Here is a 23,367-nt window from a genome sequence, read left to right on the forward strand (position 1 = left end):
GAAAATGTGTTATGAACGTGTTCAGCAAAAAACCAAAGTGTATGAAAATGTGAAATAATAGGGCAAAAAGTGATCCTGAGATGAGTAAGCAGTACAGGTTTGAAAGACATGAAACTGTGTAAGATTATTGCAGAAGGTATTAATGGTTTACCCAAAAATGGAATTTGGTGAGCAACTACCTTTGATAATTTACTGTCAGGTGTACAAGATTGGAATTTAAACTCTTCCAGATACAGATAATGTCATGATTTATGTACTGGGACTTTAGACACATTCTGGTATGAAAGACAGAAAGGAGCACATTTCCTAACCCAGCAAAATGCAGCTTAAACGTTCAAAAGGTTCTCAAGCCCAGTTCAACAGGTAACACACAAAGCAAATGAATGCATTTTAACTTTCAGTCAGCTCCTGAAGCCAAGGACAGCAGCAGGGTCTGCTGAGGGATGAACCTGCCCAGCTTAGGGCAGAATTCCCCTGTGAGCTCCAGCACAGGGTCCTGCCAGCAGGGATTTATGGCACCCTGCTCTTTTGAGTTTTAAAGTTCTCCTGAAAGTTCCTGAGCCTCCTGATATTTACATACTTCAGCTGAGCTTTCCCACACACTGTTCATGTAAATAGTGATTGTTTTACATTCTTCTCTGTGGGAGCAGAGAACTGATGGGCTGTTGGTTTGACCAGTGTGGTTGGAGAGGTGGCAGTTTCACCCCCAGTCCACTGCCACTTTTACTATTGCATATATGGTGGAGTCAGAAATTACATTTGCCTTTTTGGGTTCCTTTTCTTTCCTTTTACATCCAGCCTGCTTGTGTGAGTTATTTGGTATTGCAGTGTGACAGATTCACCCCGCAGCAATCCCTGCCCCAGGGAAAAGCAGCTCTGCAGAAACAGAAGCTCAGCTTGTTCAAGCAAGGAGAGCCCAGGGCCAGAGAAGCAGCCCAGACCACGACCCAGGGGCACAGCCACCCTCACCCATCTTGTGCCACACACCAAACTCCCCACAGCTGTCCGTCCTTCCTTTCAAAAGGGCTCTGAACAACCAAAACCCCCAGCCAGGACTCTGCCAGGCCCTCAGTGGTTCTGTTCCTGCCACTGTGTGAGCTGTGGGTGACAGGTTCTGCTGAGTGCTCAGCAGCTGCTCCAGGGCTGCAGAGAATTCCCAGCTGAGCCCTGCAACGCCCCAGCTTTGGGCTTCCACTGCCCCTTCACAGCTCTGCAGGAACCCTGCCAGGCTCCAGAGCTACGGAGAACATCCTCACTGATATTCCTGCCTAACTCTGAGGGAAATAAAGCACAGAGAAAGAGGAAAATGCGAAGCCTGGAAAGGAGTTTAAAGGAAAAAAGCTAAGTAATGTTGCCTTCAATCAACTCCCAGCATTGCAAAAGACTGTGGCTTCCAGGACATGGGAAAATCTGATTTTGTGATGCCCCTTAGCAGGTGCTGTGCCTCAAACAACACCACTGAAAACTACAAGGCTCTGAAAACTTACTCAACACTGCCCAAGGATATTTGAAAGAAGCTTTGTATGCAAACATACAGGCCGTAGTGGTTTTGGGAGCAAAGCTTCTTCACCATTGGCAGAAGTAAACCCCAACATGTTCTACTCACATCTTCAGTGTCCTTGACCCGTAGGATCTGTTCCCGCAGGTCCTGCAGGTCGTTAAACGTGGACTGTGCTGTTATAGAATATACTAGTGCAAACCCCTGCCCGTTCTTCATGTACAGATCCCTCATGGCTGTGAATTGCTCCTGCAAGCAAACGGTTTTTACAGCAATTAGCTGGGGAATGCAGCTAATGAACAGTTCCAAAGGAATACCTTTATTGTACTGGAGACGAGAATGCAGTGCCATGCAGCAAGGATTTACATATTTACCCCTCACAGAAACCCACTGAAGCATGGAAATTGAATAAAGGCATTAACACTCTCTTTCCCTTTGGTGTTTTTACCCCTTAATAAAGGGCTTCTTGAGAAAAGGGGGAAAAGATGAAGAGCAGCAATAAACCATCTCTGAGACAGACTGAAATGCCAGAGCAGGCTGGACAATGCCAGCTTGGAGCTGCCTCTGTCCCAGCAGGGCCAGGACTCTTTCCAGACCCACACAGCAACAATTCCTGTCCCTGCTGGTGGGAATTTCCAGCGCTTCCTCAATCAAAGCAGCTTGCAGGGGGCAGCAGGTGCCTGGGGTGTGCTGCCAGCCCCTCGGGGTTTGTTTGTTTGGGGCCAGGGCCGTGCCAGCTGCAGGTGACACTGGGGGGGACAGCAGGAGCCTCCCCGGCAGCAGGGCAGTGCCAGGGAGGTGCCAGGGCCAGGTCTGCCGAGGACAGAGGTGCCACACGGCCGTGGCACCTGCTGGGGAGCAGCCCTGTGCCTGGCACTGCCTGGCACTGCCCTTGCACGCTGGCTGCTTGCAAAGCTCCTGTTTAAAATCCTCCCAGAGCACACTGCCTCTGTGTCCCAGCACTGGGGCACCAGCTGGGCACAGAGCTCACCAGGCCACTGGCACTCACCTCACCAGGTCTGCTTATTGAACAAAATCCTTCATGTAATTGATTGCCTCTGCCTGGGCAGGATCACCACTCTTAAGGAGGAACTGCACAGCAATTAATAAAGAAATGCCACTTACTGTCCCTGCTGTGTCGAGGATCTCCAGCATACACTGCTGACAGTCTACTTCCACTTGCTGGGGAGAAAGGGGAACAAAAGGCTGAGTGAATTGTCTGCAGAGGGCCAGGCAAGAGGGATGTCAGCCCAGCCTGGAGCTCTGCACAAAGGGCTCTCAGCAGAGCAGCACCTGCCCTTCCCAGGGCTGAGCAGCTCTGCTGTCAGAGGATTAATTCTGCCCCACGCCAGAATTTGGGTCAGCTCACATGCTCCACGGCTCCCTTCATTAGCAAGGCTTAAATGAGCAGCTCACTGTAAACATCTCAACTTAAGTGAGATTGGAAACATCTTGGCTTAATCCACTCTTACAAACCAAAGCACCTTCAAACTTTAATTTTTCTTTGCTGCCCGGAGAGAAGGGAATAAGGAAGAGAAGAAAATGCAAAATATTTCAGGGTCCTCACAGTGAGACTCTGCAAATCTTCCATTCACTGAGAAATGTCTTGGATCTAACGAGGGTAATTCCAGGAAAGTCAAGTAAATTTTACAACAGAACTCATACCACAATTTAATTTAATTTAATTATCAGAGGCACAAATGTCACAAGTTTTTAGTGCATGTTTTGGTGCCTTTCATTTGGTGACATTTCTGCTAATCCGTGGAACAAAGGCTCACTTGCCATCGGGCAGGGAAGAAAGCAGCTCTGTGCCTGGGGTTACGTAACAGCTCACACCCTGCACCCACAGCAGCCCCCAGGATTCTGTGTTCCCTGCAGACGGGGAAAGAGATAAAAACCACGGTGCTTTACCTTTCTGTATGAATCTTCTATTGTTGGGTCATATTTTTCCACAAAAATTCCCTGAACGAACTGTACAGTCTGGGGAGGAAGGGAAGAACAGAAATCCCAAGTGAGCTGAACACAACCAGAAACATTCACCAAGAAGCACTTCAGCAAAAAGTAACAACACTAAAGCTGCTGTTAAAAGTCAATAGTGGGGACCAGAGAAAATGACATAAAATTTCAATTTTGGAAATAAAATTTGTCGGTTTTCTGTTAAAATCACGTTATTCAAGCATGCTTTCAATACTTTTTTGCACGACAACTGTTTGCTGGTTTGTCTCAGAAAAGAGATACCCTCAAAAGTGCCTTTACTCCACTGCCTGTGACTTCAGGATAAAAATCACCAAATACGGAGGCGTTGAGATTTCAGCAGCAGCACAGACAACCTGTGCACGGTGGGAAATGCACATTTCAGTGGAACTCAGCACAGAGCTGCCCGGGCCAGCGCAGAGCAGCGGTGCAGGGCAGCAGTGCAGGGCAGCAGTGCAGCCTGGAGGGGCTGCAGGCACTGAGGAGCCCTCACCCATGCACAGGGCAGGTTTCCTTCCCTGCACTCACAGCAAACCTGCTCCAGCCCTGACTCCCAGCTGGCACATCCCTGACAGCCCGGTGAGTGCCCTGCCTTCTGCCAGGACTGTTTTCCTCCTCCTCTGGGAGGCAAAGCTCCTTTTTCCTCCTCACCTGCAGTGATCTGCAGGGAAGCAGTGCAGGAGGGTCTGAAGAGTTGCTGGTATTTGTAAAACAAGGTGGTGTTCGTTTGTGAGACTGAGAGCTGAGGTCCCAGCACTTAATTCTACACACCAAGTATCTTTTGCCCACTGAACCTTTCACAGGTTTTATACACAAATTCTGCAAACTTGTGAGGAAAGTCTGAGAAGTCACAACTACCTCATTTCAAAATCGTTCTGTATCACTAAATAAGCATCCTACACTCCAATGAATGAAGTCTCTGCTTCTCCAGTGTTTTCTGCTCGCACTGAGCAGCGGTGCAGTGTGAGGAACAGGTCTCAGAGCCCTGGAGGTGGATCACAGGGCCCCAGCAGCCAGAGCTGGGTCAGGCTGTGCCTCACATGGCTCCTGTGCCTTTCAGCAGGGTCAGGCTGGCACAGCTGCTCCCACGGAGGCCAGAGAAGGCAGCTCAGTGCCAGAGGCTCCCAGAGCACTGGCACATCTGTGCCCTATTCCTGGGGGCTCTAAAGCAGCCCCGAGTGTGACAATCTGACCTGTAACACTCCTGAGCTCTGGTGGACTTCATTTGTTATAGGTGAAAGGAAAGCCCAGGGGAGAAGCTACAAATCTGGGGGTGCTGGTGGCTTCTGTGCAGATCCAAGACTTCTAGAAGTTTCTCTCTGTTTGGGTAGTGCAGCTTAGCTTTATTTTCCAGTTCTCTGTAAGGCTTTGCACCACTGGGCACCCTTGTAAATTATGTCACCCACTGCCACTCCAGGAGAGTTTTAGCCTCAGAAATGGGATTAAACTGCTGTACAGGAAACAAAAGTTGCTAAACAACTGTGGCTTTATAACTGTGAAGGTTTTCTGCTACTCCACCACTGTTCCCAGAAGCACCATCAGCACTGTGCTGGCACAGAGGAGTTAAAACAAGGAGGATCTGCAGTAAAACAACCCCATATTGTCATCTGCACCCGAGTGCAAACAGAGCTGGAAACGAACACCAGGCTCTTTGTTGCACAGGTCAGTTTGTACAGTTGGAAGAATGACATTTAAAGTGACCCCCATAGTATTTTAAACCCCACCTTGTAACCTCTCCTTGCTAATGCCTGTAAATAAGTACACAGACTCTGAAAGCTAAATATTATCCACTCCTAGCTGCTAATTGGCAATTACTGTGTGTTCCTAGAAACATTATTGCTGCATATGAATTACCAAATATGCTGACTTAGCACCCAGCCTGTCAAAAGGAATTTAACTTTCGTTTACCAGACTATTTGAGTATTTGCATTTCAGCTGTTAAAAAGGTCGGGGATGGTGCTGACTCAAGACTTCACATCACAGAGAAGGAAATTCAAGTATGTCAGATGCTGAGTAATTTTTATTTACAGCATACTACTAAGTGCCCCATTTCACCTAGTGAGTCTTGCAGTGTTACATAAGAAAATTAAGATAATCAGGGACGTGCTGGTGGAAAAAGTAATACAGATTGCTTACATTGCTGTGGAAGAACAGAACTTGTAAAACAATTACACCTTGTAAACACCTTGTAGTGATTAGGACGGGATTGCTGAAAGTGCATCAAATTTGATATACAAGTGAATAATCTCTGCTGCTGTTCACTGGGACTCTGCAGGTGATTTACCAGGATTATTACCTGGCTGTACCAGCAGAATAAACAATGAGGCAGGACGTGAAAGGCTGCTCAGGCGTTATCATGCCTGTGACAAGGAACACTGCAGTTCCTTGTTGTAGATAACTCACACTTGACCAGTTCTTTGCCTCTCTGCTGGGGAGAGCTGCTTGACTGGTGAGTGATAAATGGGTGACACAAGTCTCTCTCACAGTGCTTCGCTATCAACTCTGCTGTGTAAGCCTCTCCTCAGGAACAAGACAAGCACTTCAGGAGTGCAAAGTGCCATCAGCCTGCTCCTCCCTCTGCAGGGGCTGCAGATGATGCTCAGGGCCGCTGTTCTGGGTCTGGCTGCTCACCCAGGATGGAAACCCACAGCCCCTGAGGTGTGCAGGGCTGAACCCCAGTTCTGTGATTGATTCCAGCCACAGCTCTGCTGTGCCACTGCTGGCTGGGCTTTTCCCACTCACAGATATTCATCCGTGTGTAACGGGGCGCTCCAGCGGGAAGGGACGTGACACGCTAATTACCAGCAATTAATCACCTCTGCTAAACCACGGCACGCCTCCTCAGCGTGTCCCAGTGGCTACGTGGGGTCCTGGCACACACGAGAGGTCCCACAAGCTCCCCAGAGCAGCGGCGTGCAGCCAGCCAGGCAGCCGCAGGGCCGGGCACGGGCTCCGGGCTGCTCCCCAAACTCACCAGAGCAGACTTGCCCACGCCTCCTGAACCGAGCACCACCAGCTTGTACTCACGCATGGTGCGGTGTGTTCAGAGAGCCACGACCTGCGGGCAGAGAAAGGGCAGCAGGTAAACACAGAGCTGGCACTGTGACCCACCCTCCCGACAGCGCTGGGCTCGTTCTCCACCTGAGCACTCCGGCTGAGAGGAGCCCAGGAGCCCAGCGCAGAGGAAATGGCCAAAGCTGGTCCTGGCAGTGCCCGGAGGAAGAGGATGGACACAGCAGGGGACAAACACAGCGGCTGTGCCGGGCACCGGAGCTGCCACCGCCCGGCCTCTGCTTCCTCAGCATTTCACGGCACAAACCAGAGCACGGGGCAAGAAAATTAGATCAGAAAGAAGCAAGTCAAGAGGTTTCCTTCTCCCCTCCACCCCCAGCAGGGAGGGATTTAGGTCAGTGTTTTCTCTCTGGAAAAGGTCAGGCCCGGCGCGCGGCTGCCAAGGCAGAGCGCTCTGCTCTGCCCGGCACAGGCTCTGCCTTTTTATGGAAATCTTGCAATTCCCTCAAGTCGCTACGCAGCAGCAGCAAACTTCTCCTTCTCCCCGAGATTCCCTGACAAATAAGGCATATGACAAAGGCGGTGATAAACACTGGCAGGGTGTTTACAGAGAGCAGGCGGGGCTGTCCCGCTGCAGCAAACAATGAGCTCAGCCCCGATCCCTTCCGCAGGGACGCGCTTCCTTCCCAAGTAAGGGCAGCCTCCCCGGCTCCCCGGCCTTCCAGACGGACCTGCCACAGCTTTTCTGGGCTCCCCGCCTTCCAGACGGACCTGCCACAGCTTTTCTGGGCTCCCCGGCCTTCCAGACGGACCTGCCACAGCTTTTCTGGGCTCCCCGGCCTTCCAGACGGACCTGCCACAGCTTTTCTGGGCTCCCCGCCTTCCAGACGGACCTGCCACAGCTTTTCTGGGCTCCCCGGCCTTCCAGACGGACCTGCCACAGCTTTTCTGGGTTCCCTGGCCACAGCCTTTGAAAACAAAAACGTCTTCCGAGGAGTTTGGTACAGAAATGCTTCAGGAGCCTGTGAAGAACAGGGGCTGTATGTTCAGCTGTGCAATGTGGACAACTCCCTGACAATCTGTGCCTCAAGTTTATGTCATCATTCAACAGGGCAGGTTCTCTTCTGTCATTTGGACTCCCAAGGGAAGATGCCAGAGTCAAGAGGAACCCCATGTGCTCCTGCTCACCCACCACTGGTCTGAGCTGAACTGGGACCAACAGGGAGCTGGGACCCTCCCCAAACATCCCCACAGCCTGTGCCAGGGGCTGAACATCACCCAAGTATGGGTTAAACAAAACTCAAAAACCCCATGTGCCGCCGCAGAGAGACACAAATCTCTGGGCTCAGTTTAGCATGACTTTACACTAACTTTTAAGCCAGAATAACAGAAATAAAGGACTTGCCTGTGCTGAGGCTCTGCAGTCACAGAGCCCAGCTGCCCTTCCCTCACCCCAGCCTTGGAGAGGGAGCAAGGCTCAAGAAACCAGTGAGCCCATCAGTTTAAGCACCTGGAGGAGGTTTTTCTTCAACTCTTGAAGCCCACGTGAGCTGCAGCTGCCTAGCTGCAAGTTGTGAAATCAAGTCAAACAGAAAGGGGTTTTCCAGAAACTGTCTAAAAGCAGAGCAGGCAATGTCTGTGCACTCTAGGACATTGACAACAACCCTGGCTAAATTCTGGGAACTGGGAGCTCTTCTGCTTGATCATTTCCCTGAGAAGTAACATTCACTTCCTTTCTTTCAAAAAATCATGATTTTGAATGAGAAAGAGAGGGGAATTCCACTTCATTATTTTCCCTTTGATAACCCCTAGAAACTAAAAGCTGATGCATCTTTTATAAAGCATAAATGCAATTTATTGATCCAGTTTTTCTTCATTTCCCTACAGTCTCACAGTCAATTCCACCAAAGAAAACTCAGAAAGCAATCAAGCTAAGGGTTAAATTTAGCTGTGAACTATTTCACTTATTTATAGTAGAAAATAGTTGTGGGAAAGTTTAAGCTGGGAGCAGCACAAGACTAACTTCTCATTTCTTCTCTACAGTATTTGCTGATTTTTTTTTTTCAGGTGCAACAGGAAACCAAGATCCTGAAAGGCACGAGCCTTATTACTGTAAACCCCACATGCCTTAATTATCTTGTAGCTCTTTCACAAGTATGTTAATGTTATCTGTTTATACAACATGAATAGAGTGCTCAAGAAATTACTATGCTGCATCCCAGCCAACTTTTCATTTGGCAACTGCTGAAGCCCACCTAAATACAGTCAGACACAGCAGCATTCATTTCCATCCAGAGCTCTCTGTAGCAGAGTCACATGCTGCGAAGCAACGGCTCCACTTCCAAATGGAATTAAACTATGGGTGCTAAGTGTTCCTTTAGAGTCAGGAGTATGATCACTGAAGAGTGTAAAAAAAAATAACAGTAAATGTTGTGAAACTGGTCTCATTACTTCTGAATGCTGCAGTGCAAGAACAAAGCACAGCTGAGTGTGTGTCCTTGCTCCTCTCGCCAGGCACGGCCCCTGAGCTCCAGCAGGACAAGCAGGGGCACAGAGCACAGTCCCACCCCAGCACTGCCTGAGCTGCAGCTCCCTCTGCCACTCCAGCACTCTCCAAACCACCCCCAGGGTAATAAATCACAGGGCTCTGGCATCTACAGTCACAAAAAAACTGCTGCTACACCGCACACCTGATCCACCAGAATCCACCTGTGCTCGGTGTTCTTTACCAGGAGCATCTCTGCTCTGCTGCTGCCGTCACCAGCACTGCCCAGGAAGAGCCAGAAATGAACATCCACCCATCCACAGCAGCAGCCCCCAGCTGCTCAGCTCCTTCCTGACAGAAAAGGGAAGGGCTCTGCCCTGGGAGCAGGTAGAGAGGTCTGCAGGATATTTGTGTCACTAAAAAGCTGCAGGGTATTTGTGTCAATAAAAAAAGTGGCACAATATTTGTGTCAATAAAAAGAGTGGCACAATATTTGTGTCACTAAAAAAGCTGCACAATATTTGTGTCAATAAAAAAGCTGCAGGGTATTTGTGGTGACACCCAGGGCTGTGCAGGCAGAAGCAGCACGGGTGGATGCAAACACAGCTGAAGCTCCAAGCTGAGACGTGGCTCCCACTCAGCTGCTCCTGTGCCCAGCCAAGCCCTCTGCACTCTCCAGCCTGCAGAGCCATCCTCCCTGCTGCAGCCCAGGGAGCAGCACAACTCCAGCAGCACAACTGGAGCAGCACAACTCCAGCAGCACAACTGGAGGGTATTTCCCAAGCAGAGGAAGGAGCGGAGCAGAGGCTGGGGAGGCGTTGGGGACAAGGGCTGGGGCCCTTCAGGACAGAAACCTGGTGCAAAAGCAAGCTGCTTCTGTTTCTCGAGTTTCAGCAGCTCATCACGAAGTTTATAATTTGGGCAGTGGGGAGAGAGAAGCATGAACCAAAATAAGCAAACAGCACAGAGTGAGTGTAGCAACTTCACTTACCAATTACCCACTCCAATGTTCACAGAAATTTCATTTAAAGTATGATGAGAACACTAAAAAACTCTTACCTTGGCATAAAAGATCTCTCATCAGTGTTAGCAGCTCTACTGAAAGTTCTTCCAGGCTCCCCACAGGAACTGAAAAAAAGAATTAAAAAAAGAGTTGATAGTTTTTCAAGTGTCAGCATTTGCAAAGCATCTCTGTAGTGCTAAAGCCAAACCACTCTGCTCCTGTGGACTTCTCCTCCCTAGAATACTCCAAGCAAGACTTCACTTACAACAGACAAACTGAAAATAACCATGCTTGAGGTTGCATCGAGTTCTGCAACACCTACAAAGCGCAATTATTTCAGGGAATCCAGCAGGTTTGTGGCTGGGGTTGGAAAGGTCCTCCCAGCCCAAACCACTCTGGGATTCTGAGACAGTCCTGGGGATCAGAACAACTCCCAGCAGCACGTCCCCCTGCCCCAGGACCTGCTGGCTCCTTGTCCAAGAGCTTGGGAAGCTTTAACACTTCCAGCAGCCCAACCCTCTGCTCAGTAACACTGAGCAGCAGCAGTGCTGATCTTCAGACAGTAACCACAGCACTGCTACACCTGCTGCTCTGCCAGGCAAAGGGCTGTCTTTTACAGGCTCAGCACTTCATCCTTTCTTTTCCAGGGATAAAAAAAATAATCAGCTGTTCCTCTGGAATCATAGGAAGTTTAAATGAAAACCTACTATACTGTTTTTTTTGAAAATATTTCTTTTTAGCAGCTCTGGAGTCACAGAAATCAAAATTATTTCCAAACAGATAACAGAAGCTCTCGTAATCCTTGTCAAATATTTTTCCAAGTGTAAGAGAAAGTGAATCCAGAGGGCAGGGTTAGATGGGATATTGGGAATAAATCCTTCCCTGGCAGGGTGGGCAGCCCTGGCACAGGTCCCCAGAGCAGCCGGGGCTGCCCCTGGAGCCCTGGCAGTGCCCAAGCCAGGCTGGACAGGGCTGGGAGCACCTGGAACAGTGGGAGCTGTCCCTGCCATGGCTCTGAGGTCCCTTCCCACCCAAACCTTTCTGGGATTTTCCGTGAAGGTGCTGCCAGTGGCAGCTCCAGCGCTGCACACAGAGCATGGCTCAGCAGCAGCAGCTGCCTCTGCACCCAGAAAGCACAGCCCGAGTTCAGAAGAGGGTGAGAGAGAAGGAACAGAAAGAAGTGAGGCACAGAAAGGAGAGCACAGAAACCACAGCAGCAGTTCCTAGAGCCAGTGTGAGATGCCTCTCGAGGGGCAGCTCCTGCACCCTCAGCACTGAGGGGCTCTGCCCTCTGCTCTTCCCCAGGAGGATGTCTGGGACAGAGGAAGATGTCCCTGGCCGAGAGGAGAGAGGCAGGAGCAAGGACCACTCACCTGGCTTTAAGGAAGGAAAAAATAGAATAACTCCTTGCCTGCTCATCGCTCGCACCTCCCTTTCCCTGATTTTCACCAGCAGAAACCAGAATATTGAACGTTTCCAAGGGAAAAGTGGCGTCAGCACTGTGCACGTTTGGGAGTGAAGCACAGATGTCCCTGAACTCCAGCACCTCCACTCAAGGCTGGTGTGGCACCCCTGTGGCCATGCCCTTCCCATTCCCAAATCAGAGGCAGATTCTCGGGACGTTGCAGCCACGTGTCCTGCTTATTTTTATCCTGGCAGTTAAATACTGAATCGTGGCTACTATAAACAAACCTGCTGGATTTTCAACTGGTAAATGTTCTCCGTGCCAGTTTTTTTCAGTTACTATAAACTAGGCCATGGAAAGGGCTGGATTTTCTTTTTTTAAAAGTGTCAACTAAACATTGCTCAACACTCTACCAAAATCCCTCCATTACTCAGAGCCATGTTGGCAAAACAAACCCAAACCCAGCACTTCTGCAAGGGGAAGATTTACAGCGATCAAAACCACACTCAAACTGAAAGATTCCCTCCACAGTATAAAAAAAAAAAGGAGTCCAAACAAACAGAGAGATGATGCAGCAGCAAAGGCTGGGAACACCAGGCCAAGGATCTCCCCTTGGCTTAGACCGGCCCAGCCGCCGCTCCCGGCTCTGCCCAAGGACAGCTCCACTCAGCACCTGCTCCCTAATTTGTTCTACACCGTGTTGGGAGGTATTAAATTACTCAATGAAGTCTAAAGCACATGAAATACCTCCCTAGTGCTCACCAAAGCTGTCATCAATTACTCAACAGCTCCGTGCAGGGAACAGGGATGTGCACCCCAAAGGAAAGGGGGTTTGGAAATCCCACAGCTCATCAGCAGATGCAAAGAGCAAGATAAACACAGCCACAAATTACCCTGTTAGTTAGCAAGGAGACTATTTCATTAATAAAAATCACTGCCATGGACTCACTTGTTACAAAACGAGCCCCTTCTCCAAGGCAGTCAAATTCCCTGGCTTTAGGGCACAGGGAAAACCTTCTCCACCTTTCCTGAGGCCACCGACACCAGGAAAATGGGAGGGAAGAGAAAAACAAAAGACTGAAAGACCAGACTAAGCAGAAAGCAGGACTTCAGTGTGACTTCCAAAGTACAGCTTGACAAACTTCCGTTCACAGACTCTGCATTTGTTTTCTTACTCATTATCACTGTGGTCTCTGACACCAGAGTAAGTGTGTTTTAGACATTAACATTACATAAGACGTAACATTTTATTATTTGTGGCAGGAATCTCAGCCTCAGTTTTGTAATTTTAACACCGAAATCATTATCACTTCTACTGACTTCTTTCAGCATCAAATCAAATACCAGTCAAGGCAACACATGTGTAATTAGCTATGCACAAGCCTGCTATAGGATAAATCATGACCCCACTGTGGTGCATTCCTGATGCTGGAACACACAGGCTGTCCCTCGTCCAAATCGTCAGTAATCCAAGTGTAAATATATTTTCCTTTTGTTTTTCAGGTAACAAATAACCCCAAAAAGACACAGCAAGAAGCACACACTGAAAAAAAAGCTGGTGACAAGCCAAATAAGCAAACAGATATGTGAGAACACAGGAGAAAACACTGCCCAGAGGTGTTACCTGAAGAGCTCCATCAGGAAAGGCAAGAGAGCAGCCTTCAAACCTTGCATCCATTCCCAAAACCTCCCAGCCACATCCCAATCACCACTTTCTGCATCGCTCCACATCCTCTGAGGTTCCTGAGCCAGGGTCATAAAGGCTTGGGCAAAGAGTAAAGTCCTGCAGCAACAGAGCCCTTCCAGCCCAGACTCCAGAGCTGAGCTGGGGCTTCCAGCAAATTAACAGCAGCCCACACAAACACGGCACCGAAACAAACTCCTTGGAAAACAGCAATAATTCTGCCATTGCAAGTAGTCATTTTGTGCACAAACACTCTGGGACTGATCCTCCTCAGCCTGTAATCTTTTGTGCAATCAGCTTCATGCTGAACCTGCAATTTCAAATAACATAATGTTAACTTCTATGGAAGTGACTGCCTAATTATTCATTGGAAATTGCTTTGCTATAGAAGCTCTCCAGGCAAGGAACAAGGGCTCTGGGCAGCCAAAGCCTGCCATGCTGAAACGGCTAATTTATTTTTTGTCCTATTGGTCTGCACTTGCAGAAAGTTGCTAGGGACATGTGCCAGCCAGACAAAGGCAGGGGAAAGGAAGCCAGCAGCACAACTCAAAGATGGACACACACTGCATCCCCAAATTAGAACAAAGCCCTACGTCAGGGGCCGGAGCTGGCAGCCTCCCCTCCGGCCGGGCTGCGGCACTCTGCGAGTGAATAATGCCAAGGAGAGGGGCTGGAGCAGGGCACAGCCAGCTCTGCTAGCACAGCCAGGGGAAATACCCTGTGCCCAGGTACTGATACCTGAACCGAGGGAAAAACACCCTGTGCCCAGGTACTGATACCTGAACCGAGGGAAAAACACCCTGTGCCCAGGTACTGATACCTGAACCGAGGGGAAAACACCCTGTGCCCAGGTACCAACACCTGAACCGAGGGAAAAACACCCTGTGCCCAGGTACTGATACCTGAACCGAGGGGAAAACACCCCGTGCTCAGGTACCAACACCTGAACCAAGGGAAAAACACCCTGTGCCCAGGTACTGATACCTGAACCGAGGGGAAAACACCCCGTGCTCAGGTACCAACACCTGAACCGAGGGAAAAACACCCTGTGCCCAGGTACTGATACCTGAACCGAGGGAAAAACACCCTGTGCCCAGGTACTGATACCTGAACCGAGGGGAAAACACCCTGTGCCCAGGTACTGATACCTGAACCGAGGGGAAAACACCCTGTGCCCAGGTACCAACACCTGAACCGAGGAAAAAACAGTCCGTGCTCAGGTACCAACACCTGGAACCGAGGGCACAGCACCCCGTGCTCAGGTACCAACACCTGAATCGAGGGCACAACACCCCGTGCTCAGGTACCAACACCTGAATCGAGGGCACAACACCCTGTGCTCCGTTACCAACACCTGGAACAGCTTGGCAGCAGGGATTGTGAAGTCACAGGTCCTCCCAAGCAACACCATGGCTACATTTGCCATTCCACCCATGTAGCCCTGCTGGAGTAGTTCAGCAGAGGGTTTATGCCATTCAGAGGAGTTCTCCACAGCTTTTTTTGGAAGAAAGAAATGAAAAAAAAACTTCCTTTTTCCCTTCCTCATCAGCCAAACACATAAACATTAAAGGGCATCGCCATTAGATGCAGCAGCCCTTCAGGGGACTTCCTCTATTTGCTGCCTATCACATCCACAGCTTGCCACTGATTTTTAAGCCCTATAAAGGTTCTCATTCCTCTCCATTTCTTTTAGTGGGAAAAAATATCCTGACCTTTTATAAAACAGATTAAATTCCACACAGACCCGAGGAGGCTCAGTTATAGCAAAAGTCCAAGTCCATTCTACTTGGTAGGAATAATTTGTTGTGCTGATAGTAGCTTGGCAACATTCGCCACTATTCTTCCTGGTTTACATAATTAAGAGTAAATAAGTGACATGAGGTAGACAGATTGCCACTGAAACTTCAGCTTGCACTTTAATTATTTCATTTCTGCAGTAGTAGTGATGAGACGTTGGTCATAAAGCCCAGTTTGAGCTTACTTGGTCTCCAGCACAAAAAATATTAATGGAGAGATGAAGCTTCCAGGCCACTAAGGGTTCTTTGAAACTTCTCAATAAACTTCTCAACTTCTCGTATTTCTCAAATAATAAATCTTCTCAGAGGTTCAAATTGCTCTTCCCATGTATTTCAAACTGACATTGGGTAGGTTAAGATTAGGTATTGGGCAGAGTCTTTACTCCAAGGGTAGTGAGGCCCTGGCATGAAGAAGCTGTGGCTGCCCTGGACCCCTGGAAGTGCCCAAGGCCAGGCTGGAGCACCCAAACCTTTCCATGATTCTATGATTTACACCCACCAGTGAGAAATCCTAAGACTAATACCAAGCCTCTAAACATGGGGCACATCCCAGCTCTTCAGGACACTCAGAAATTCCAGAAAATGCTGAGATTTTTAAATCTCCCTGGCACAGCTGCAATGGCCTGTGTGTGTTTGCACACTGGATCTGAGCATGCAGCCTGTTCTAAAGGTCAGCTTTGCATGTGCAGCCCAGAGATCTGCACTTGCCTGGTGTGTGGCAGCCACAAGCAACCAAACCCCCCCATTCCCACGCAACTGCCGCTCATTAAACGCCTCTTTTAACAACAATTTCCAGAATGAAAAGCCTCACTGACCATATGGCCACTTATTAATACTACATTTGTTTATCAGTTTAAATAAACCCCCTGCAGCAGTGAGTATCCATGTAATGAGGACTTAAACACGGCTCACAACGGATGTGTTCTAGCGCTGCCAAGCAGGACTGCACCTCCTGAATGCTTTTCATGGCAGATTTTAAGGCTTGATAGGAACCTGAATAGCAGTAAAGGGCACAGAATTAGCTTCAAATAGAGGGGAAAGTAACAGTTTCATTATGTTTCGTAAAGAAATTAAGTTATTTAATGTGGTGCTTAATCCTTCGGTACTTAGCTCAGCCCCTTAATGCTGCTTCCTGGAACCTTGGGGCAGAGTGGGGGTGGAAACTGAATTTTCTTCTACAGTGAAAATGAAACTTTCTTCTGTGTGAAGGTTTTAACTGAAGAATATTCAAACAGTTATTAACACTTCAGTGCCAGAGAGAGAGCTTCGAGGCCTTTGGGGTTTTAACCAAACCATTGCCAGACCTGGCCTCTGCACCAGGGCTTCTCTGAAGTTCTTTAATCCCCCTGAACCTGCTTAAAAGGGCAGAACTCCTTTGACAATTCATCCTGGAATTTCCTTTATGGTGAATAAAAGGTGACATTAAAGGAAACAGCTCTGATAGTTTAATCAGTTTTATACGAGCCATTCCAGTATTTATAGGTCAAGCTTGATTACAACCAAAATAGACAATTCTACAGCTGCCTCTAAACAGCAAGGAGCCCAGGGCCAGGGGCAGCTGGAATCCTGCTGGCACAAGAGGGGCTGGGTTTGACTCACACGGAAGGGAGGGCACATCCTAGAAGAGTCTTATTTTTAGGATGTGCCTTTGAAATAATAAGACATAGGGCAAAAGGGAAAAAACCATCTCTCCACATGAGTGTGCAAATTTGTCAAACACATGGCCTGGGGCCAGGCTCTGCACTCTCAGGACCCGGGAACACAGCACACTTATCCCAGTGCCAATTGCCATCTCCACAATTTCTGTGCCTTCCCCGTGGTGAGGACACTTCCCTCCACAGCTCCAGCTTCCACTCATCTGTTTTTGTCTGGAGTAAATCTGCAAATGCAGCGTCCTGCAAACACAGCCCATGCCCTCAGCACAGTACTACCATCACTGGTGCTAAAAAGTTCCTAAATCTATTCCAACTTCCACCCAAAGAGATGCAGTGGGTGTGAACCTGGCATGAAGAGGAGCAGGGAAGTCACAGCACCCCAGGAGACACAGCAGACACAGCTCCATCCTTCTGACACCTGCTGAGCACCAGCTCCATCCTTCTGACACCTGCTGAGCACCAGCTCCATCCTGCTGAGCACCAGCTCCATCCTGCTGACCCTGCTCAGCACCAGCTCCCAGCTCAAGTCTGCCCTGCTGCAAAAGGGATTTGGACTCGACACTGCTTGTGACAAGGGTTTGGGCAAACAGGTCATGTAACAGAGGCTGCAAAGGACTGGAATTACAGAAAAAAGGACGAGACCCACTTTCTCAGAATCACACCACCGAGGAAAGTGCCCTGGAGCATGACAATATCTGTTTGATCATTTCAAATGGGATTCCTGAAAATGCCCTGACTGCATTCTAGTGATCAATATGCCAATGCAGGGTGTTCACAAAACAAGGCAAAGCCGTAATAATATTGTAACCTCCACAACTTCATAAGATCTGATGAGTTAAAAGCTCTAAATGCATAAATATTTCATGAGAAAGGCTGTCTGGAACCACTTCAGTCTGTATCTTTAATCTTAATGTTATTTTCAGCTACAATTACTGTTATAATCTAAAGCAGAAAGCAACAATTGGCTAAATTTATTTTATCTTCACCCATATTTACTTCATAAATCCAACAAGTTTTCTCTTATTCAGGCCTGATACCCAGTAACTGTAACTCAGTACAGGACTAACGAACACATCAAATCTCAGGGTAAAGCGAGATGTGCTGGAATGAGACTGTTACACAAAAAAAAAGAGAATTGCGCCAGAAATAGCCTTACCCAGTGAACTATGAGTTACTTTTAACTATCACGTGGTGAGTGGCATATAAAAAGATATTATTCTGCATGTCAGCTGTCTGTAATGAAAGTTTTCCTCTTCTCAGCTGCCCCTCCCTACTACTTCAAGTTTATTTGCATGAGAGAAAAGAATCTTACATAAAAATATAACATAAAAGGCACTGCAACCAACACATCCAGCTGAAGTGCTCCTCCCACGTCCTCCCTGCTTTCCAGATTAAGTCTGTTTGCAGCTAAAAATGTGGGAAATGCTGCCCGATTCCACGGAGATTCTTCCCTTGGACAAAATGCTGCAGCAGCCTCCCTTGCAGGGCAGGAGCAGCCCCAGCTGCAGCCACGATGCAGCAGGAGCAGACTGCACTGCCCTCAGCTCACACGCAACAGCCTGACTTAAACATGACCAGCTCACATTTTTGCAGTATTAGAACACTGCAGAACACAACAGCATTGAATCCAACAAATATTTGGACTAAAAAAAACCCCAAAACATTCCAGGCAGGCTTGAATCTGCAGTCATTGACAAGTGAAATGCAAGTGTCTCTTTTCCTGCAATGCTCCAGCAAGCAGCAGTTATGCAACACAGACCATTGACAAACACGCTCCCAGGTGCAGAGCATTCCCAAAAAGCAGGGTTTGGACAAAGCAACCAGCACCTCTCACAGAAATGCTCATCCTGCTCGTTACATTGAGCACATTTCTGAGCACATTTTGCATCACTGAAGCGATGAATAAAGATTTGTTTCAGCCCCAGCACAGCCACTGCTGTGGGCACATCCACATCTCCTGCTTCAGCGCCCCAGATGGATTTAAGTATTTTACATCTTATCAATATTCACAATAAATAAATAAATAACCAACCACAAGGCCTCGGGCCACCTGCTCAACAAGACTGCCATTGCCTGGCTCCCCACATTTTAAGTCAAAGAAAGTCAAATAGGTGAAACAGCCAAGTCAGCCACCTGCAGCCACGGGCTGGGAGCAGCCCTGGAGATTCCTTTTTGGCTCTTTGTCCTGTTACCTGTTTATTCCTGGGCATAAAAGCCCAATGCAGGGTCAGGCTTCCCCCTCAGACTGATGACTGTTCATCAAAAGAAAGCACCCAGCAGTTTTCCAAGCATACCGAGTCTTCTTTTGTCAGCAGCTGGACTTCTCAACCAAAAAACATCCACTGGTGCCTTTACCCGGGTCAGGTGAAGCCAGTGCAGCTGCAGTGAGGAAGTGCCTGGTCAGGTATAGCAGGTATTTCCCAACTCCCAGGACCTGCTGGAGCAGTGGTGGCAGGGAGCAGAGCACGCACCAAAACATCAAAACACATCTTTATGTGGCCACGGCGGGGTTCAGGGAGCCACCCGACCTGCTCCAGCAGCTGGCACGGTGAGAAAGAGCCCCAGCCCTGCCCTGAGCCCTGCTGGCAGGGGAGAGACAGGAGCAGGCAGCTCTGAGCTCACCTGCACCAGGTGTGCTGCCCGCCAGTACAGAGCCTACAGCCCCAAAACGACTGCAGATCCACAGGGATGGGTTCTGCTGTCCCATTTTCTCCCACACACACCCCAAGGATCTTCCCAGAGCACATGAATGCAATTTAAGTTTAAACACACCATTTCTGATCAGGAATGTAACGCTCAGTGCCTCCTCCTGGAGCACCACCCTTCTTCCCACAGCCTCCTCATTTTAATATTGTTAAATGGATTTCTCTACACAGCCTTCATTACTGCAGTATTTGCAAGGGAAGGAGTGATCTCTCAGTAACCAGTTCCTGCCCCTCTGCAGAGCAAAACTTGTTTCAGAGCAGACCTGGGAACGAAGTGGCCCCAGAGGTGCAGCACAGAGTGCTCCAGTGTAAAAACCAGGTACCAAGTGCCGAGCAGGCCCAGGTGTGTCCTGACTGATGCTCTGCTGCCACTGGGTCCCCTTTCCTTCAGAGGGGAGCTCAGAAAACAGGCATTAATTAACAGAATTATGCTATCACAGGAAATAACAGGAAGCTTCTTATAATGAGCCATTTAGCTCTGAAGGGTTTCAGTCAGACATGTCAAACCAGCTCACAGAGGATGTCAACAGGCACCAGCACACAGGCAGCTGAAAAACAACCAGCAGAGCTCCTCAATCTGCTGCAACAGCAAGGCAGCTGCATGTAACTCTCACAAACACGGGCTGGCCCTTGCAAATAACAGCCTGGTACCTCTGAGGACAGAGACCAAATGTCACCCATCTGGTATTATCCTGGCAGCCAGGGTGAGCCACAGGTTCCTCCCAGCTCCCACAGGCCCAGCAGAGTCACCACATCAGCCCTGCTGCAGCTCGAGGCTGAAGGACACTGCCCTGGGTCAGACGTGCCAGGAACTGCAGTTTCTTGTTCTCCTCAACTCCTTCCTCCATCAGCAGTGGTGCTGGCACAATTATCGTGCATCTTCTTCACTCCTGCTTCAGTCCTTTCTCCTCTGGCATCACAGTTCAACAGGTCTCCACTCAGCCAGCACAGATGGTTCTTCACTCTAATGCTCCTGCTGGAGACCCTGAACTGCAGCAGCTGGATTCCCGCTGGGGTCTTGCTTCCAAGAGTTTCTGAATCTCAACAATAAACGGTCCACATGGGAAAGCAGAGTTCAGTCTGTCTTGCCTTCCTCACCCCACAGGGGGTGAGAACCCACTGCAGCTCCATTTCCACCAACTGAAACGTCCTGAGTCTAATTCTACCTGCCAGGACCTGCAGGGAAGGATGGAGAGGGACTGTTTGCATCTCACACAAGTTTTAACATCTGAGCAGGACAGGCTGGACCAAGTGAGAGAGCTCAGCAAGATGAACAGTCCTTTCAGAAGCCTTTGGGACATCCTTACTTATCTCTGCCATTAGGTGTCATGTTTCCAGCAGCAGCAATTTTCCTAAAGAGCAAACACAAATGCCTACAGGAAAATTTGACCCTGGGATTTAGAAGCACCCTTTTAGGAAGATGCTTTCATTAAAATTCTGTTTAATTTCCAATTATCTAGTAAATAAAAGAGCAAAAGAAAAGAAATAACTACTTCAGCGCTCAACATAAAATGAACTGAGGCTATACTTTAACCACCATCCTCACTACCTCATCTTCAAAAAATAACCCAACAACCCCCAAAATCAAGGCCAAAAAAGGCCAAACGCCACCCTCGGACTTGACCAAGTTTTAAAAATTGTGTCTCTCTTGAATCTGCTTCTGCAGAATTAAATACACGAAGTTATAAGAAGCGACTGATGTTCAACATGAATGTGGCTCATCAGAAATTAAAAGAAACTGATAAAATAGTAGGTCTCCCATAGTGCCCTAAAACCCAAGAGTTTTGATCAGCATCCACAGCCAGAGCCAGCTAAGCTGATTTTGGCAAGGTTGAAAGTAACACTGGATCAAGGATAATCCTGAACTTCAAACAGCTACACATAAAAAACACTTCAAATATAAAGCCTAAAGGTTTGAACTTATGTATGTTCAAAAGATACACTTTGTTTTCTCTAGGAAAGCAGATAACAGGTTCCTGTTGTCAGAGCATTAGGATTCCTCTTGAAGATGATTTTTTTAAGTCTGCAAAGCTGCACAGAAGCAATCTGTTCTCTAAACACTGAGCACGAGTTCAAAGTGCCACCGAGTGCGCTGTGCACGTGCAGGGTACGAGAAAAAGCACTGCAATATAAAGTACAAACAAGTGCTTGCTGTTGTTTATGCCCAGCACGATGATTCAATATACAATTACAACTTTAATGTTCAAGCACATCCACATGTTGCCCTCCTGCCATTTAATTACTTTTCAGTTTTTTTAAGAACAGTCCTCAGACTGGCCGAGCAGCCACGAAATGTATCACTAATAACCTATGTCCGTGTATTTGCAGCTCATGGCTTCACATATAAACTGTTCTGATGCCCTGTGTAAACACCAGTCTCCAAATAAAAGCATTAACCTGTCGCTGGAATTGGGCAGTGCGAGTTAATTCAGCCCGTTTGGCAGGAGATCCTCTCAGAACCTTCAGCAAAGCTACTTACCCTAAAAACAGCCACGCCAGAGCCAGGACACGTGATGGCAGGCAGCGCTGGGCTCCGGGGAGCCCCGGGGTGACAGCCTGGGGTGACAGCTCCGGCCTGGCGGGCACTGGGGTGACAGCCCGGGGTGACAGCCCAGGTGGGACAGCCCGGCTGGGACAGCTCCGGGGTGACAGCCCAGGTGGGACAGCTCTGGCCTGGGACAGCTCCATCCCAGGCTGGCCCTAAGGCTCCCCAGCCCCGCAGCTCCCGGGCAGCCCCATCCCGTGCAGGAGCTGCCCTGAGCGGGGCAGCTCTGCTCCCGCGAGGCACGCCAACGCTGTGCATAAAAACAGATTATTTTTAGAAGCGGTGCGAGCGCAGCACTTCCTGCCGGCTCCACCTTGAAGAACGACAGACGCTCTGTCACCCTCCGTTCCAAACCCAGGATTTCACAACTTCTGCTACCTGCCACAACACAGAGAGGCAAGGGACAATCTGCCGAGAGCGGCAAGCGACAATTTCCCAGTTTGTGACTTGGCACTAAGCGCTTCTGTTGGAATATGTTGCCAGTCTTCACTCGCGTCAATAAATCGATGCCTTTTTTCCTGCCGCAGGGATGAACAGAACATTAAATGTTTTTATTTATGACACTGATTTTTTCCATAGCAACCGGATGTGAACATGGCATTCCCAGCGCAATGAAGTCACTATAGCAACGTGATAATGATGTCAGAATAATCAGACAGCATTTCATACTTGTGAAATATATCGCTTCTGTGAATTCAGAAAGTTGCGGAGACCACAAAAGCTCCATCTGGAACTTCCCTTTAACTTGCCTGGTTTTGGATAACTTCTCATTAAAGGCACAGAGCTTTGCTAACGCACCATTCTCTGTTTCTACAAGCTTCATCCATTACTTCCTGAGAGTCTCACAAATTCCCGCATTAAAACCCTTTCAGATCCGAGGATCCGCTACACCAGGGAGAATTACTGACACACCACTTCAGCATGAAAAAGGCAATGACACAAATCACAACAGTGAAACATTTCACAGCAGACAGGCACTGTCAACTGAACAGACGCTTTCCTCAAGTCTTCAAATAATCTGGTGTCTCTTTGCGTGGAGCAACACAACTACTCAGAGAGAATTACAACAGCAGCAGAAATTACAGAGTGCCGGTACAATACTCCGAAGGCAGACAGGCGTTTTCAAGTCAAACACTATTTTAAGATATATTATCTCCCCTGTTAAGCTACTGAAAGGAAAAAACGCAGTTTTCATCGTTTGCCCTTCCTGTTTGCAGCTCTTTCCAAGCTGTGCGCAAAGCAAGACCCAATTCCAGCTCTGTGTCAGGGGGAACTGGCTCACTGCATCCAAACCCCAACCTTCCCACCGAGGAGGCTTCGCAGGAATCCCTGCACCAAACCCACATGCCCTGTACCTCAAATATCGCAAGCAAAGGCACCAATTAACGAGAAGTATCTAAACACCAAAGCTTCCCTACACAGAGCACAGTTTCTCTTTAAAGCGACTGAAGGAAGTGCAAGAACCCTTTTCAGAGCTGAGGTGGTCTGACACAACCAGTCCTTGGGAGTGGAGGATGAGGATGGGCTGGGAGGGTGAGGATGGGGATGGACAGGAGGGTGAGGATGGGGATGGACAGGAGGGTGAGGATGGGGATGGACAGGAGG

General features: G+C 48.6%; 1 protein-coding gene across 4 annotated transcripts in view; it reads right to left on the minus strand.

The window, feature by feature from the left end:
• RAP1A (RAP1A, member of RAS oncogene family) overlaps window positions 1–23,367 on the minus strand; it is a 29,071-nt gene that overhangs the window by 4,991 nt on the left and 713 nt on the right. For 2 of the 4 annotated variants that reach the window (XM_021539493.3, XM_085561064.1), the window contains exons 2-6: window positions 10,029–10,097; window positions 6,447–6,530; window positions 3,410–3,478; window positions 2,624–2,680; window positions 1,607–1,747 (exon numbers count right to left, since the gene is read on the minus strand). In XM_021539493.3, coding sequence (XP_021395168.1) covers window positions 1,607–1,747; window positions 2,624–2,680; window positions 3,410–3,478; window positions 6,447–6,503 — 324 coding nt within the window. In that variant the 5' untranslated portion in view covers window positions 6,504–6,530; window positions 10,029–10,097. Of the gene's footprint in view, window positions 1–1,606; window positions 1,748–2,623; window positions 2,681–3,409; window positions 3,479–6,446; window positions 6,531–6,613; window positions 6,941–10,028; window positions 10,098–18,704; window positions 21,656–23,367 lie in introns of those variants that run through there. The other 2 variants (XM_085561065.1, XM_085561066.1) reach the window with 2 other exon arrangements.

This window comes from Lonchura striata, chromosome 26 (assembly GCF_050655825.1).
Source record: "Lonchura striata isolate lonStrDom1 chromosome 26, ASM5065582v1, whole genome shotgun sequence".
Classification (NCBI taxonomy): Eukaryota; Metazoa; Chordata; class Aves; order Passeriformes; family Estrildidae; genus Lonchura; species Lonchura striata.